Here is a 17624-nt window from a genome sequence, read left to right on the forward strand (position 1 = left end):
CAAACGGGGTTTTATCACATACCACCCTTAGCTGTGAAAAATCAATTGTCTGCTTTAGTTACTGAACTGAATTTCCAGTCATTTTAAATATGCCTTTGTGCTTTACAGTTAGATTTCCTTCACTGACCTTATCCCATTGCCTATACACATTTCTGAGAGTCATTTGTGGAAAAGCTGATTTTGACTCACTTTCAACTACTGATAACAGGCCTACTGAAAACTACTTCAAAATCCCTTTTGTTGAAATGTAGCAGGACAGCTATAACTATTAAGACTTCAAATAGCTTTACACTTAAAATATTTGGAAGAAAACTGTAAGAACTGTTCTACACAATAAAACAAGTAATGCATACCATAATGAGATTATACTCACAGCATTAGGAATAGCATGATTGAATACTAATTATCGAGTTCGTTTCTTTAAAGCTCTCTCATTACTTTCTAATGACAAGTTTCTTATACATTTGCCAACATTAAAACTCAAAATCAGGGAAATTAGGAGTTACCCTCAAAACAATGGCATATTATTCTCAAAAGGAAATTTTCACTTTCAAACCATATTTACATTGGCTATTTTCATCTCAGGCAACCTGTTCTCCTTAAGTTATAACTGATATTACAAAGTTAATATAGAAATGCTACACCATTATGAAAAATGATAGAATAACAGCTAATGTTTTAATAGCATAAAATTACCACACAGTAAGCTGTCCACTGTGGTGATACAAGTGATATATGTCACTAAGCTAAAGCAAATATCCAGGAAGTKTTAATGTAACACAAGGGAAAAGGATCAATAAAAGATCACTCTATTYCCAGTAGTGAATGGGAAATATTTGATATTAGTGGGTCTAAGAACCTACTGRATCACCACYTTCTATTCCTTGTTTTTATATAGCTGGCTTCTAGGTTATTAACTAAAAACTGTGTGTTTCTCTACCATGATTAAAGGAATTATTTTTATAACTCAGTATTTTACTGCATAACTCTGTGAAGAAAAGCACTTCAGGGAAAGACATCATTGATCAGTACATAATACCTGCTGGCTTTGTGTAGACACAAAGAATTGTTCAGCTTATTGCAGGCAAAAAAAAAAATTGCAGTGGCTGCAGACAAACTCATCAGAAACCATGAATTTATTATTAAATTTGAATGTGAAAAAAAGCAGTCCCTGGGAAGCTGACTGACACATTTTTATCCAAAAAAAGCACAACTGCCGAATTAATCATTAAAATTTAAGTAAAATGTCATAGATAATGCAAGAAGCTCAACAACAAAGATTACAGATGGAGGTATTATGTGTAAGAAAGTGCAGCTGCAGAAGATACAAGACTGTGAGATCTACAGTATAGAAAAGGAAAAACAAACAGGAAGGATAAGGACGGCTGAGGAGCCCATTTGTGTTGGCTCATGACTGAGTTATTCATAATCTAGGAGACTGCTCATAATGCAGGTTGCATCTGAACCCTTTGATTCCTTGATGATGAAAGTGAGATATTACCAAAGCTTTTGATCGACACTGTAAGTGGTTTGTAGAAGAGCCAACAACCTACCCAGCTATCAACTGCTTTCCAGTTCCTTTCAGTCTTCCATTTTTGCTCAATATGATTACRAGTTCAAGAGGTGCCATTATCACATCCATTTTCTATTTCAAAYACAGGCTAAGTTGTTTCCCCTGTACTTCAAAAGCTCCTGCTGAGCAGTTTATCCTCGGTCTAGACATCTCTCCTAGCAGGTATGACCAGGAGCAGATTGCTCTCTGCTTGAGACAAGGTGCCAAACAGCTGCACAGCCAACGTTGCAAAATGCAACGGGGAAGCACAAACTGTGTCASTAAATCACAACCCGAGGTTATTATAAATGTTAGTTACGCTATTCAAACAGCCCAGCAGCAGCAATCTCAAAAAAACATTTTGTTTGCAATGTGTTTTTTTCCACAAGGTCATTGCTCTCCCTCAGAAACGTGACGCCTGCAAACACAATGCAACTGCTTCTCGTTTAGCTGAGAATCTGCACTGTGGCGTGGTCTACCTGACATTTATACATCTACAAGCACAAGAAAGCAGAACAGCTTTTTAGYACCCTTTGCCTGCACTGCAAGATACCAACTGGCAACATATTGTCTTTAAAGTGAAAATGAAGATAATGGTTTTGACCAATTAAAATTATTGCCTGAACAGGGTCTTCCCACCTGAATGATCATCTTTCCCTGCCAGGAAGCTGTAACTGATATGATGAATAAAGACACCCATAAAAAGAAGCAAAAGCAAGCATAGAAACTTCTATATTCACTTCCAGTAGTACAAAAGTATTCAYGTAAATCAAAAGAAATCCTCTTCCAGTCAAGGCTTAATTCACAAGAATTCATCAGCATGCTTCCTTTTCACTTCACTTCATAAAAAATTAATTTTGCTCTCAGAAATATGTTTGGCTTAGTAAATTTCAAAAACAGCTAACAAACTGAATATATTTTGATAKGCTATCAAGTTGAAACATTTAAAAATAATTTTTAGAACCCAATAGAAAATATAAATTTCATCATTCAGACAGAGAAAACCCTAACGGATAACAAGACTGTTAGGATCGTGAGACTTAACGTGTAGATAATCCATGTGTATATATATACATATAAATAAGCATTATCATTCCAAATCTACTATTGCATCTGGCAAAAGCAATACTTCATTCTTAATTAATTGTACAAATCTACTAGTGAAAAATGTTTAACAACTGTAATCACCAGTGAGTCCACCACAGATGTTTTGCCTCAGCTGTAATTAATTAGTAGCTGGCAACTGCAGCTGCCTGGGAAGCAGCAGCCTCCTCCTTCCACCGGAATCCATGGTGTTCCTCACCCTCACTTTAGGGATCCAAGGCCAGACTAAACARCCAGCTTGTACAGAGCTCAACTGAAATGCAAACTGACCCACCAAATGTTCTGTTACTTAAAAAGGGATCTGTTTTGAAAATTACATAGGCAGCAAGGAGCATAACCTTTAACCATATTACACTTTTTATTTCACATAAAGCAGATGCTTACGGTCTGACATTTCAATGTTAAGATTTCTAATGCTAGACCTCAAGGGTTAAGGAGAAATTATAACAACACTTCGACCTCCAGCAGGACATGCCTTCCAGATATGTCAGTTCTGGCTGTGCAGCAAGAAAGAGTCGGCTGCTGGGGGCTTTCCACTAGGAACTGGCTTCTGGGGAAGCTGTTCTGTCTCCAAGAGCACACATAAGGAATCTGATATATAACTTTCTCCTCTTTGGTCATGCAGGAAAAGCTTCTCATGGTTTAAAAGCTGAATGCAGCTTGGCATGTGATAGTTTTCTCTCATATGTGTATAATACATTACATTACTGTAAACACATTGTCATTGAAACACAAATCTACAAAAAATTAATGCATGGATCTTGAGGACACTTAAGCGGGACACCTAATGCCAAAGGCATAGCAGATTTAGCCATAGCTAAAGGCAAAGAAGATTTACACATTGCCCCTTTTGACAGGCATTTTGCTATTGAGCGTCCCCACTGTGCCCTAAAGGGCGGATGTGACGCCCACGTGGAGCAGCAGATATTGAGCAGTCCCTGCAGGGTGCCCTGCTCTTCCGCAGTGGCCAACACGAGGTGCCACGAGCCGCCTGTGTGAGGACGGGCACCTTGCTGCCCTGCTGCTTGCCCTGCGCAAGGGCAACCCAACCTCGGCCTGGGGGACGAAGGCTCAACCAGCGTCACCATCGCASCCCGGGGTGGCCGCTGCAGCCGCTGCTGGGCGTCCCCGGCAGCCCACGGCCAAAGCCCGGCTCCCTGTCGTGCCTTTTGTGGCAAAAACTCCTCACGTTTCACCCCTGTCCTTGCCCAGACCAAGGTTTTATGCCTCCTGCTATTTTCAGWTATGTTTTTTAAATGCCTAGCAATAAGCTGGTAAGCGTTTGACAGCAATGATAATATGCAGCTCTTCACTGTGTGCACACGTCTGCTTCTCTTTTAATATTACATCCCTTCTCTTCCTCGACCTTTCCATCTTATTACGCATATATCCCTGAAGTCTAGGTAACAATAACCCCCAATTCTAGGTAACAACAAGCAAATACCATTTTTATATTTTCTCAAAACTTTCAAGAGAAAAGAGGACTTTTTGAGTATATGTACAAACAGAAAGAACTATTGAGTTACATACAATGCTTTTTCTGTACTAAGTTAATTCACAGATTTCACTATTTCTGATGTATTGATAGAACTGCATTAGCTCCCTCCTGTGGTTAATTAAACACCCTTGTGATATATAGTTAATAAAATTAAAAGCCCTCGTTCAAAATATTTTAAAATATGATGAGCTTTTGGAAACTCCTTAAAATAGCTATTCCTTCTCTGAAGGGAAAGACATTTAAACTCTGTCTCAATATCCWGTTTGCTCTCTCCCATTGCCCTTACATAAAAACACTAATATATACAAACCCAGGAAAAATAAAATGCATGCATTTTTGCACAGTGCATCTATGTTCATATAGCACTGAGAAGGGGCAAGGGGGAGGATAATAATATTACATTTTCTTACTGTGGTATTAGTGAAGAATATCTAGTCAAATACGATGGCCACAGAAAGCACAGAAAGCCAGACACAGGGCTTCTTATACAAAAAAAAAAAACAATTCAAGAATAACTCTGTTGAAATAATTCAGAAATAACTCTGTTGCAGGTTGCTAAATAACACTTTCCATAAATTCTTTAGGCATTGTCATGCCACGACTGAGTGAAAGCCAAACAAGCATCTGACTCTTGCTATGAATACCAGTTGATTGACTGCTGCTTTAAATCATTTAATGAGCCTCATGTTCAAAAGACAGCTGAAAAACTGGCTGTCTCTTTTTAGCATTCGGAGATGTCACTAATAAGACAGCTCAAGAAGAACAGAGATTTAAATAAACATTTACAAAAAACATTGTCAATGCCTACTAAATATACCGCTAAACAGCTTTTATTTGGAATGCCTTATTTACCGAATTACTTAATCAGACACATATTCTAAAATATTTTGAAATATATTTGTAAATAGTGGAGCCTCCATTTCATCCTAATGAAAAAAATATATTATGATAAATAATACTGTAATTTCACTTTCCCTAAGCACTTGGATGCTTATAAATACACATGTTTACGTGCAAGTGGATGCATAAGATATTATATAGAAAATTTATATTTCCTTCTGTTATCTGTCCATATGTATGTATACACACCCAGACATAAATAAATAACTTTATATATGAAGACTGAGACATACATAACAAGGTAATAAATACGCTATATATAAGCACATATATATAAATAAATATRTTTTCCTTCGTTGTTGACTGATCTGCATTCTGCAATGCTGTTGCCACAAATTCATGCAGAGACAACCTACAGTTTTGCTCCTCTACTGCAGGCAATATTTTCTATCTGTTTTGTAACAGTCTACATAATGTAAATATGGGCAGACCTAAGTGCCAACAAAAACATCTACCAGAAAAAAATCATACTTGCAAAGTGCCTGATATGTCTAAAGCATTGTATAGATATTGAGTAATAAACCCTCAAAATAGTCCCTCCAGACCAAAAGCATTTCCACTTCCTATGCTTTAAATGAAATAGGGAAAGTTTCAAGGTGCAAAACAAGACATCCTTAAAGCCTCAAACAGAGTCTTAGGGATCCCCAAACAGAGCAGAAAGAAGTTAAAAAAAAAATGTCTTGAGGGGATGCCAAAAGAACAAATACATTAGTTCATAGTTACCTTTTATGATGTTGTAAAAACGGTATTTGTAGTGTATTTGTAATGCCTTTGAAATGCATTTTAGGAAAAAAAATGCATTATGCACATGTATTTCCACCAATTAACCATCCTTTGAAAGTTTGATCTTTCCATCAGATTCATCTGGACTGGAAGAATATGTTCAAATGAGGTGTCTGGCTCAGAAATTTTCCTTATTTATGTTCCTCACACCTCTAGAGGTTTTGCATAATTGGGAGATGGACAAAGAATCTTCATAGCAAACAGAAGCTTCCATGTTTTTCAGATTTCTTAGCCCTTAGAGAAGCAGATATGGTTTTCCTTCAAGATGTCTAGAGGAGCGACTGCAGTGAAGACGTTTCTGTCCAGAAAGTAGATGGAACCAGTGGCCTTGGAAGRTACCTCCAGTGCTGCGTTGCTTGTCCTTTCCTTCTAAGGATATGATCATTCCTTAGTCATGAATATTTTCACTATTAAGACTACTAAGCTTTGGAGATGGAAAAGATGGATCCTTTGAATGATCTGCTTGGAATGCCAGACATTTTGACTTCTATATTAAAAAAAAAAATCTGCCTATTACACTTGTGAGTGTTTCAATCCATGTTGAAGTCTCCCTCTTCCTATTAGGACTAACAGCAATCCCAAGYTCCATTATCAGCTAGTGGGAACTAACCACCAGAGATGGATTTATTACACATGACACCAGCCCAYAGCCTCTCAATATACAGAGAGATGCCACCTGAACAGCGATGCAGATGTGATTTGTGGCAGGAATAAGAAGAGAAGCCTAGAATACCAATCACAGAAATGTGAAGCTTCTGTTCAGATGAAGCAGGAGACCACAYCTGTAATTTCTGAGACTGTAATGATCTAGGAAAGGTATCCATGTTTGAAATCTTGACGATATCCTGAGCAGTTCCCATGAAATCTGCAGGATCGCTGAAATTCTCTCTTTGTACAAAGAGAGACCAAATGAAGTCACATCTCTGCCAAACCAGAGACATCTCATGTAGCTTTAAACATCTATAATTAGTGTGTCTAATATAACACAGGCTGTCTTTGTAGTAAACAGAGGGAGACATCCAGCTCCAGAGGGTGATCCATCTCACTTAACACTCATTTWAGGATGCTGAGAATTGATACCTGAGCATAAGCTTTAACTGCCTAGAATACACTCCAGAAATAATGGACTTTTGGRCATTAAACTTACAGATGCAATTGATATAAAAGGCAAACAGAAGAAAATRAAGATACTTACCAAGAATGACAGAGGACTCACAGTAGTAATAACCATTAGGCTGCTTTTTCTTCAACATGGAGCAAAGATCTAGGCGGTGCAGAATTTCATCTCCAAAATAATGGCTTTTAAACTTTTCATATAGACTTGGATCAATTTTTTTCACCTTTAAATATAGTAACATAAAATTCAGTTAGGTATCTACTAGAAGACTGAATTTTAACATTTAATTTCTATGGCTTTATTTTAATCAAAGGTATTGTTAGAATGGGAAACTTCTGCTTCAAGGTGCAACACAGAATCYTAAAACAATAATATCTCCAGTTTTCTGGGTTTAGTTAAGCAGTATCCACTGCAAAATCCAAACAAGGAAAAAAAAAAGCCACATCCTTTCCACCATTCTCTCTCCTTTCCTGTAAGAAACAATATTTATTTGCACAATGCTACAACTGCTTTATCTTMAAATGGTTTGCATTTGTCTTCATGGATGTGTAACTGGAAGATAAGGTCTCTGTCAGTACTGGGCATGTCTATGCAATGAAAAATCTCAAGTATTTGTCACAGGCAGTTTTCTGAGTCTTCTGGGTGTGGGTCCCAAACGAGAAAATGGAATATATTGGAAAAGGCCAATTTTATTGGAAAATGCCAAAAAAAGGCATTTTATCTCAGTAAATCTAAAACTTTATCAATATATTTAAACAATCCTATTTAAAAAAAAAAACCTCAATCTTATCTACAAACACAAATGTTTTGTAACACCAGCATCACCAGATAGTGTTGAACATATGAAGTGGAATAAAATAAATATACTCATTACTAAACTGTATTCAGAAAACATCAGTTATTTTAAGAGCCTAGTGTTCCTTACTGAATTTCAATAACAGTAGAACACTTCTGTAGCAATTAGAGAATTTCTCCTTCAGACTATGGCAAAATAATGTCATTTTAAAATAGAAGTAATGCTTCTTAAAATTTGTTATATYCTTTCTTCTCAATGCCCATTTCTTGTGATGCTTTGCTCACAGTTACTCATATACAATATGTGCTTTTACTTCCATAAAAATATACTGACTTTGGAAGCATTCGGCTTGAGTAAGTACCTCAATATTTTGTTCTCTGTCCCCTAAACTCCCCTTTACTTAAAGTAAGAAATGTTCTTCTGTTTGCTTGATCTTTGAAATGATGACATCTGGTGGTTGATGTTTTTAGCTTCTACATTTATTTAATACTCTCATTATCTAAAATGTGATATTCTACAGCTAGATTAGTCCTTAAGGATTATAGCTATTTTGAAATAAATTATCATTCTTTGGTCTTTGGATGACAGTTCTTTGAAATATACTTAGTCATCAGACAGTAATAAAAAAAGACCTTTTCAGCCAGGAATACACCTGTCAAATTGTAACCCCTTAACTATTTGTGGAATAAGACAAGAAAAGGATGGATATCACCACTTCATGCTCCCATAACCAGCATTTACAAAAGGCAGGGATGCCACTTGTCAAATTCAGATTGGTAGCATGTGAATCAAGCACTGAATGCTCAGAAAATAAGTTCTGCTTCTGACATACGATCAAGGGAGATTCAGAGAAGCAGTCATGGGAATTGTATGGTATTTTTAGCATCTTGGAGCAATTTATGGAGCACTGTTTGCAGTGGTTGCAATTAGACACTGATGRTGAAGCGATGAAACAGTGCAGATGAGTGGGAAGACTGCAGCTCAGTCTCATTTCCATGAGCAGAGATGAGGCAGAGAGCTGCTTCCCATGGGGAATCCCGCTGATTAGGGCGACACGCTGCCATGGGGCGGCAGCGAGCGATGGGCGCCTGCATGGCTGCCGCCGAAGGGGCAGAGGGAAGACACACACAGGCTGCAGAAGCACTGCCACTAACAGCTACCTGTCACGGGCACTGCACTGGAACGCACTGCTGCACGGCGTTAACATGGTGCCAGAGCGAGGTGCCCAGCAGCGATGGCAAGTGGCCCCAGTATCCATGCCTGGGAGGCCCACAACAAAGCGTCCATGCCGAGCAAACCCAGGTCTGCCCACACTAGGCTCCGGCAGACCCGAGGCTGGGGAGGTCGGCTCAGGTGGCAGGACAGGACGGGACAGGAGGCTGGGGCCATGGCCTGTGGGGAGGCAGGGGCTGCTCTGCGGGCGTTGCCAGGCAGCCGTGCGGGCAGGGCCGCCATGTCCTGCCAGAGGGAAACAGYGGCCCGGTGTGGGCCTCCCATGGCGGGATCTCAACGGGCAGCAGGAGGACAGGAGGGGAGGAGGGCGACATAAACCTTCTGGCTGGCTAGCAGCAGCAGCAGCTGCGAAGAGCTGCCCAGTCCGTGGGCAAGGAGCCTGAGTGGAGGGGACGGAGAGACAGGGCAGGAAGCAGCAGGGAGGCATGAGGGCAACCACGGTCAATCCCTGCAGCGCTGCTTTGTATATTTGTACAGAAACTGGTATCATGCAGAGGTGCTGCATATAGGCAGGGGTAGGCAGGGCCTATCACGTTTGAACTTTCAGCTCAGCACCAAAAGGTGGTTTTATTTCCTCCCGCTTCGGGTTGTAACTGCAGCTGGKCCACGGAGGGATTCAGAAAGCCTTGTGACGGATTTGAAGGGCAAGACTAGTTACTAAAACRAAGGATATACAAAACCCTATGAAGCTATCCCAGCAATTAACTAACATTGCTGGCAGTAGCTCTGTTACAGCTTGCTTGGAAGCAAGATGCTGCTGTAGTTGTGGCTACATCTTTTCACGTGAACTGGTAACATCCAAGCATCTGTAATTCCTAGTAGCACCTCAGTTTCTCCACAATTTGAAGAGTGTTAACCTGCTGCTGTTAATTGCAGACCTGTTCTCAGGACTTCTTGGATGATCTGTGAACAAAAACATCCCTCTCCAACAGAATGAGTGGCAGCAGCCATCTCCTGCCCCCAGCGCTTGTGCCTGAACCAGAAGAGGATCCAGAACATTCTGAGACACATATGTCTGTTCTGTGGTTTGCAGGGCAGCTGGCAATCACCTACTATGACACAGAAGATTGCTCGGTTTACTTCATGCCTGACACACCGGATAACGAAGACCTCAAACTACTGCAGAAAGTTATTGGGGAAGTTCTTCCTCAATGCATAGTGACCAGTGCAAAACAGGACCAGAACATTGCCAAATTCCTGACTGACCTAAGCGATTCTGGGGATGAGAAAGATACAAGAAAACCAGAAATTGTCTTGTTTCCTAATATAGATTTTGGCCTGGAAGTCAGTAAGCAAMGGATCTTATCTAGGCAATTCCCATTTATCCCATCTCATATGACTGCAACAGAGAAAATTCTCTACTTATCCTCAATCATTCCTTTTGAGAGCCCACTCATGATACGAGCACTAGGAGGACTCCTAAAGTTCCTGGACAGGAGAAGGGTTGGAGTTGAGCTAGAAGACAGCTCTGTTGTAGTTCCTATTTTGGCCTTTAAAAAGTTTCTGCTGTCAGACATTGTGAATATGGACCAAGACACTTACTGTGTCTTGCAGATATTTAAAAGTGATATCCATCCTTCTGTGTACAAGCTGTCCAGTGGATTGAAAGAAGGATTCAGTTTATATGGGATTTTAAACCGCTGCAGGTGCAAGTGGGGAGAAAAACTGCTGAGGCTGTGGCTTACACGACCTACACGGAACCTGACAGAGCTGAACAAACGGCTGGATGTTATCCACTTCTTCCTCCTGGCCCAGAACCACGAAACAGTCCTCACCCTTCAGGACTGCCTCAAGAATATAAAAAATGTGCCTCTTATTCTGAAAAGAATGACCCTGTCCAACACAAAAGTTAGTGACTGGCAAGCACTCTATAAGACAGTGTACAGTGCCGTGTGCCTCAGRGACACATGTCGTTCTCTACCCCACACTATTGAACTCTTTCAGACTATTTCACGTGTGTTCACCGATGATCTTCATTACATTGCTAGCCTAATCAGCAAAGTGGTGGACTTTGATGCCAGCATCTCAGAGAACCGTTTCACTGTCAGACCGAATGTGGATCCTACCATTGATGAAAAGAAACGAAAGCTAATGGGACTGTCAGACTTCCTTACAGAAGTGGCCCGAAAAGAATTGGAGACATTGGACAACCACATTCCTTCCTGTTGCGTGATCTACATCCCTTTGATTGGGTTTCTTCTTTCCATTCCACGGCTACCAACTATGGTGGACAAGAGTGACTTTGAAATTGAAGGCTTGGACTTCATGTTCTTGTCAGACGATAAGCTGCATTACAGAAGTGCTAGGACAAAGGAGCTAGACAGCATGCTGGGTGACCTGCACTGTGAGATAAGGGACCAGGAAACCCTTATCATGCACCAGCTGCAGACAAAGATCTTGGAGAAGTCTGAAGTGCTCAGCAGCGTGATTGAGTACACGGCGCACCTGGACGTGCTGCTRGCTTTGGCGGTGATGGCCCGGGAGAACGGCTACTGCCGGCCACACTTCACTCACCGCCACGGCTTCCACATCAAGGACGGAAGACACCCCCTTATGGAACTATGTGCAAAGACTTTCGTGTCCAATCCTGTGAACAGTGGAGAGGCTACTGGTCGAATAAAGATCATCACAGGGCCGAATTCTTCTGGAAAGAGTGTCTACTTAAAGCAAATAGGCCTTATAATATTCATGGCTCTAATCGGCAGTTACGTCCCTGCAGCAGAGGCCGAGATTGGAGCAATCGACGGGATTTACACCAGAATCCACAGCAGGGAATCGGTTTCAGTAGGACTCTCCACTTTCATGATTGATCTCAACCAGGTTGCCAAGGCAGTAAACAACGCTACAGAGAGGTCCTTGGTACTTATTGATGAGTTTGGCAAAGGGACCAACACAATGGATGGCCTCTCCCTCCTAGCTGCTGTACTGAGGTACTGGATTAATAAAGGAAGCCAGTGTCCACAGGTCTTTGTCTCTACCAATTTCCACAGCTTAATGCAGTTAGATCTCCTACCCGACACACCTCTTCTGCAATACTTGACCATGGAGACCCACCAAGATGGAGASGAGCTGATTTTCTTCTATCAGATTAAACAGGGCGTATCCACCGTTAGCCATGCTGCCAACATCGCCGCATTAGCTGGAATGCCAGCCAAAATTATTGAAAGGGGAGTGGAAATATCAGAACTCATTCGCAGTGGAAAAGCTATTGAACGTATTGACCATTCTTCCAAGGGGGACCAGATGGAAAAATGCAAGTCTCTTGTGGAAAAGTTCCTTGGCCTAGACCTTGATGATCCCAGTGTGGATTTAGAAGAGTTCATGCGGAAAGAGGTGCTGCCTTCTGCAGCCTCAGTTCTGTAACAGGGGCAAGCGCATGAGTGTGGATTACCTGGTATCTATGACGTTCAGCAGGAGAGTTTGGTGTCTTAAGAATATTCACTATAGCTRACACCTCGCCCCACATCCACTTTGTAAAAAAAACATGTTTTTGTAGATGTCCTTTCTTTTTCTTGTTTTAAAAAAAGTACTATGCCTATAGCTATGCCTGTCTGAGATATTATACTTTATTTAGTGCTACCAAARCAGAATGATAAAGCCAAAGATGTTGCATTCTCCTCCAGTTTTTGGATCATTTGAAACCAGTTTATGAGTCTGCTTATTGTTCAGCTCTTAAAATTATTTTTTAAAAGGTAGAAAAGTCACAAAACATTTCTACTGTTCTCATGAGAGTGTGTAACAAAAGTGTTTATTGTTTTCAATTATCACAGTGATTGTTTCAGACATTTAGATCAGCATCAAATGATGCTAAATAAGTACATGCTCCCTGCTCCCAGACCAGCAGGTTACAGCTGTCACGATATAAACCAGTGAAATAGAGGCTGATAAATGGAAATACAGAGAAGTTAAATGATCTCTGTAGCTCTTCTTATACCTGTATTTCTGTCCAAAATGACAGAGAGGCCAAGAATGATTAGAAAAAGAATGCTGGCGGTCAGAATCAGAGGGATAAACAGAGGAATTTTAGTTCCACTGAGAAGAATCACTGTCCTCTCATTAATGTTCTGTACACAAAGACTATCTACCTATAACAGATGAGCTTAAAGGAAAAATAAGTAGAGGAAACCGAAAACTATATTAGGGACCCAAGACAGAGATGGACATTTTGCATTCTGTTTTCAAGTATTAATGAAACTTGGGGTTAAAGGAACAATACCAGAAGGCAAGAACTCCCTTTCAACTTCTCCTTCTGCTGGTGCAAAGTATCTTTATTGAAAACAGCAGGCGATGAACAAGCAAGCAGCAGAAACATGAATAAATGCAAGTTGCAGCAGAGCAGATATATAATTAACACAGAGCTGGTGACCTCTCCTGCAATGGGTTAACTGCCTGAACTTTCATGTTCAAACAAGCTAGAACACACATCAGATGGCTGACTTACTGTCCCACTGTCAAAGCTTCCTGCAACTGCCTGCAGAACATCTAATGAGAGACATCAGCTACACTTCCCTTGGGCTGTGTGTGATTTCAAGAAGCCTAATATATTAATGTCAGAAAACATGAGAGAAAATTTATATAAGAAAAAGTAATTAACTTTACAATTATCAGTACTAAACATCTTATCTATTTGGTATGACTAGTGCACGATGACAAAAAGATGAATATGAGTGACAGCACATCAGAAAGATTTCAATTCCGACACAGCTTTGATTTTGACTCCATGTAGAATTTTCTTCTTTATGATGTGCTATAATACTACAAAATAACTAACTTGTGCCATCTTGATAGGAAACTACAACAGTGACAAAAGTATAACACAATTTACATAGAAACAGAAGGATATATAGAAAGATAAATTACTGAATCATGCAATTGCTGTTATTTCCAATTAAATTATAGTAATGCTATCTGCACAGTAAGTTACAGGCTCTTGACAATAATACCATTGCAGCTGAAAGGTGAATTTGGCCTTGTAAAACAGATACACCAATACAAACTACTGCAAATACAAACAGTTTTGGGTTCCTCATAGATTCTCGTTTATTCATTATACATACAGCATTATAAAGAGATATTGTATAGAAGAGTATAGTGTATAGCAAAATATTCATAAATTGTATTTTTTTGCAAATTTCCTTGTCAGTCTCTGTCTGGGCCAAAAATGTATGGCTTCCTAATTAAGGAGATGCCATCAGAACAAATCAGCTGTCAGTCGCCTCCTATTTATGAAATCCATTTCGTAGTATTTGCCGTTCTGTCAGCATTAAGTATCAAAGAATCCCCAAATGTCATACAGCATTTATCAAGCAGCTTTAAAACACTCCCTGAAAAAGAAACAGTCTGGATGAATGAAAAACAGAGTGGCTGTGACCGACCTACTGTCATGTAGCAAGCTAGTAAGGGAAGCAGGAATAGAAATACTATATACAGAAAATCTTCCAGTGGAAAGATACATGTRTATATATATATACACTTTAATTATATTTTACTGTGTTCACTGTCTCCTTCCACATGGACACCCATTGGCAAATGGCACCTTCTGATTTCGGAATGGCTTTCTCACCCATTCCATCTCAAATTTGTATCCTTTACTAAAAGTAWTCAAGCTTTTTTTTTTCTTTTTTGCATTTACATTTCTTCTATTTTTAGCTTAATATGCCTTTGAAGTAGAAAAGTGATTTYTTGAGATTTTAATTTATTTGAATTCTTGACCTCTGTATATATCAATAATACTTCAGGAAAGTATAAATGTCTCAGAATATAGGCATCTCAAAAAGCTTACACATATATTAARGTTTGACAAGCAATATTTTTTTTCTCTTTACCCCCAAAACAAATCAGAGTAGAATTTAAAAGTCATTATTAATAGAGTGGCTTAATTGACTATTGTTTCAAGTTAGAAAATGCACATGTTTTAGAAGCTAGCATATATATATATAAAAAACTATAACTGTTAACTATAGTCTACTTTGTTGTTTACTCTAAGCTTTTCTTCCACTCCTCTACTTAATTTTTCGTATTACTTTATTATCTGATGAGGCAATTAAACATTATGATAAAAGGTACTCTAATAGAGTTATTCCTTTTGTTCTTTTATTTATTATTTAGTTATTATGATTTATTTCTGTAAATGAATGAAACTATCTCACTATATGCATGAACACAGTGAAACAAAGAATGACTGTAAAGACTGATGCTCAGCTCAGGCAAGGGACTGGCAAGGAAATGGTCCCAATAAAATAATTTGCAGCTATTTTAATACATCATATTTTTGTATACATTGCATCTTAAGAATACTACACACACTACCAGTGTTATCGAGCACTAAGGAAGATGATTTGGAATGACACTGACCTGGTTCTGTCAGTAGCAGTGAATATCAAAACATAAAAACATATATATCCTTGCCAATAATTCATGCAAGGTAGATAAATGTGAAGAAAAAATATATATACTTAAGTCTATATACTTAATACAAGTAAAAGCTTGTGTGTGTTTACAAGAGCTATGACATAATCTACAACTTATGGGCAAGTCCTTATTTTTGTTCCAGAGTGAGTATGTGTTATGACCTCCAAGTTTTTTAATGTATCTCARTTCCTATTGATTTCATAATTAAAATTTGCACTTTTAGCATTTTTTAAACTTGGTTATTTTCAATGTAATTTGTAACTATTTTTCTTTAGATTTGTTATTAAGGGAATAACATTACATTTAAAATGCTTACATTATATATTTTTAATATATTCTTGAAATATCTTGAAAGATATTTCTTYTGACAATTACTTTTCTGCCTTTCCAATGTTCTATACAGGGTCATAAAATATTCTATATAGTGGCAGTAAATGCATTTTATAGAAATATGCTATATATACAATATCTATGTTAAATTAGTGAGAAACAGAACCTGGTTATATTCGCAATGCTTTTATATATTTCTCATTATTGTTAGTTTATCTGACTTTTATGTACTTGTGTATTTTTCTTGCCAACAAAACCAATAAATACTCAAGAAACAATTTCCTGTAAGACAGAATTTAGATGTGCTTCATCATTACTCCAGAATTCTCCACAGAGTTTATTCCATCAAGAACTGACTGTCTGTCTATTGTATATAATTCAAGTACGAGTTCTGTTAACTGCTTATATATTTTCTGCCATACAGTAGCAAAAGAAAATTATCCAAACAAATTGCCTGCATATACTGAGGCAAGCATATGCATATACTGCATATAGTATAATATAAACTCCTTACTTTGGAACAAGTACTTTTATCCTTTGACCTTGTGTAGTTTTATAAAAGGAAACAGACGATGATTTGCCTATTCTGAGAACACCATGAGCAGTAATCTGCCGTGAKCACAGGACTGCACTGTTATAAGGGTAAGTTTCCTTTTTTTTTCTAAAATATTAGTATTTTCTAAAATATTAAAATCTTACCTCTTTCTTCAGCTGGTTACAAAGAAGTAAAAACTATGACACTACAGCACAAACAACCCATTTCTTTGTCTCCAAATGAAACTTCCTGGAGTGTTGCTGAGCACTATGAAATGTGAGCTCACCTCCTTGTGCAGCTTTGGTGATTTTGACAGTTTCATGAAGGTCAAATGGGGCTTAAAAGCTCGGTCTCCTCCTGCCAAGATGCCCTTTTCTTGAAATATCTTCTTTATAGCCCCTATGGTGAAGAAAAATAGAGAGGCACCAAGATATTATATGACAGATTCCTTAAAACGTGCTCCCAACTGTAATAGGAGTCAGAGCCACTCCACACAACAAAGGAGTATTACTAGTAATAGCAGAGAGTTTTCTGGTTAACTTCAAAGGTATGTGAAATATTCTTATATTAGCAGATAAAAGGATTACAACTATGGCTTTATTAAAACAATGGGTATTTAAAGGTAGTCCACACTAATGTCTACCTTTGCTATCAGACGAAGAACTCTACATTAAAATTCTTCAGGAGTTATTAGCATTGAAAGAGTCTTGCAAAATTCTGGGAAAGTGAATTTTCTGTCTTCAAAAACACTATTCTGTGCCAAATACTATCGTCTGTATTTGGATAATCCGCCACTTCAGACGAAAGGAATTCTGACTGAAAGCGATAYGATCTGGCCTTGACCTTGTACGGCACAATTTGAGATAAACTACGCATTTTGAAGTTGGATGGGGGTTGTTATGTATTTTTAAGGTTCATTGTGGCCTTTCAAGCTCATTTCCTATTTCAAAAGTATAAAATTTTCAAAAACAGATGAATTATGCATAAATAAGTCTACAGTCAAGGCCAAATTATCACACTGACCTAGTTTACTAATATTGATAAAACCTGTGGCAAAATCAATACTGTGCTAATTAGGTTTCTATTACTGGAAAGCATGAAAACTGCAAAATTTTGTCTTTTCTTTACAAATGCACATTCCAGTTTTCATTTGCTGCAAGTCTAACAGACTCATGCTATCCTTGACCTAAAAATCAAAATAGGAAAAAAAATTCTATGATTTGAAATTAATGAACTCTTGATATAATGATGCATTTGCATCCATTTTCTTTTTTGGCTTGGTATTTCAGCTGTAACAGAAAGAGATAGTGTTTTTTCCACACTGGGAAAGGCACTGGGAAGTGAACAGCACAGCTGGCTGAAAAA

The 17624-nt window shown here is 38.6% G+C and overlaps 2 protein-coding genes across 3 annotated transcripts in view; one reads left to right on the forward strand and one right to left on the reverse strand.

Annotated features, from left to right (window-relative positions):
- The window catches only part of AKAP7 (A-kinase anchoring protein 7), an 82733-nt gene that overhangs the window by 40521 nt on the left and 24588 nt on the right, over positions 1–17624 (reverse strand). Inside the window, exons 6-7 of the mRNA XM_026039260.1 lie at positions 16546–16658; positions 7033–7177 (exon numbers count right to left, since the gene is read on the reverse strand). Coding sequence (XP_025895045.1) covers positions 7033–7177; positions 16546–16658 — 258 coding nt within the window. The remainder of the gene's footprint in view (positions 1–7032; positions 7178–16545; positions 16659–17624) is intronic.
- On the forward strand, positions 9829–12346 carry MSH5 (mutS homolog 5). 2 transcript variants are annotated; one of them, XM_026039259.1, is made up of 2 exons: positions 9829–12068; positions 12159–12346. In XM_026039259.1, the coding sequence occupies exons 1-2, from the start codon at positions 9917–9919 to the stop codon at positions 12344–12346; spliced, it is 2340 nt and encodes a 779-aa protein (XP_025895044.1). In that variant the 5' UTR covers positions 9829–9916. The 2 variants fall into 2 exon arrangements, with proteins under 2 accessions (XP_025895044.1, XP_025895043.1); XM_026039258.1 differs by having other exon boundaries at positions 9829–12346.

The sequence above is a fragment of the Nothoprocta perdicaria genome, unplaced genomic scaffold, assembly GCF_003342845.1.
Source record: "Nothoprocta perdicaria isolate Ctin4 unplaced genomic scaffold, notPer1 scaffold_226, whole genome shotgun sequence".
Taxonomy (NCBI): Eukaryota; Metazoa; Chordata; class Aves; order Tinamiformes; family Tinamidae; genus Nothoprocta; species Nothoprocta perdicaria.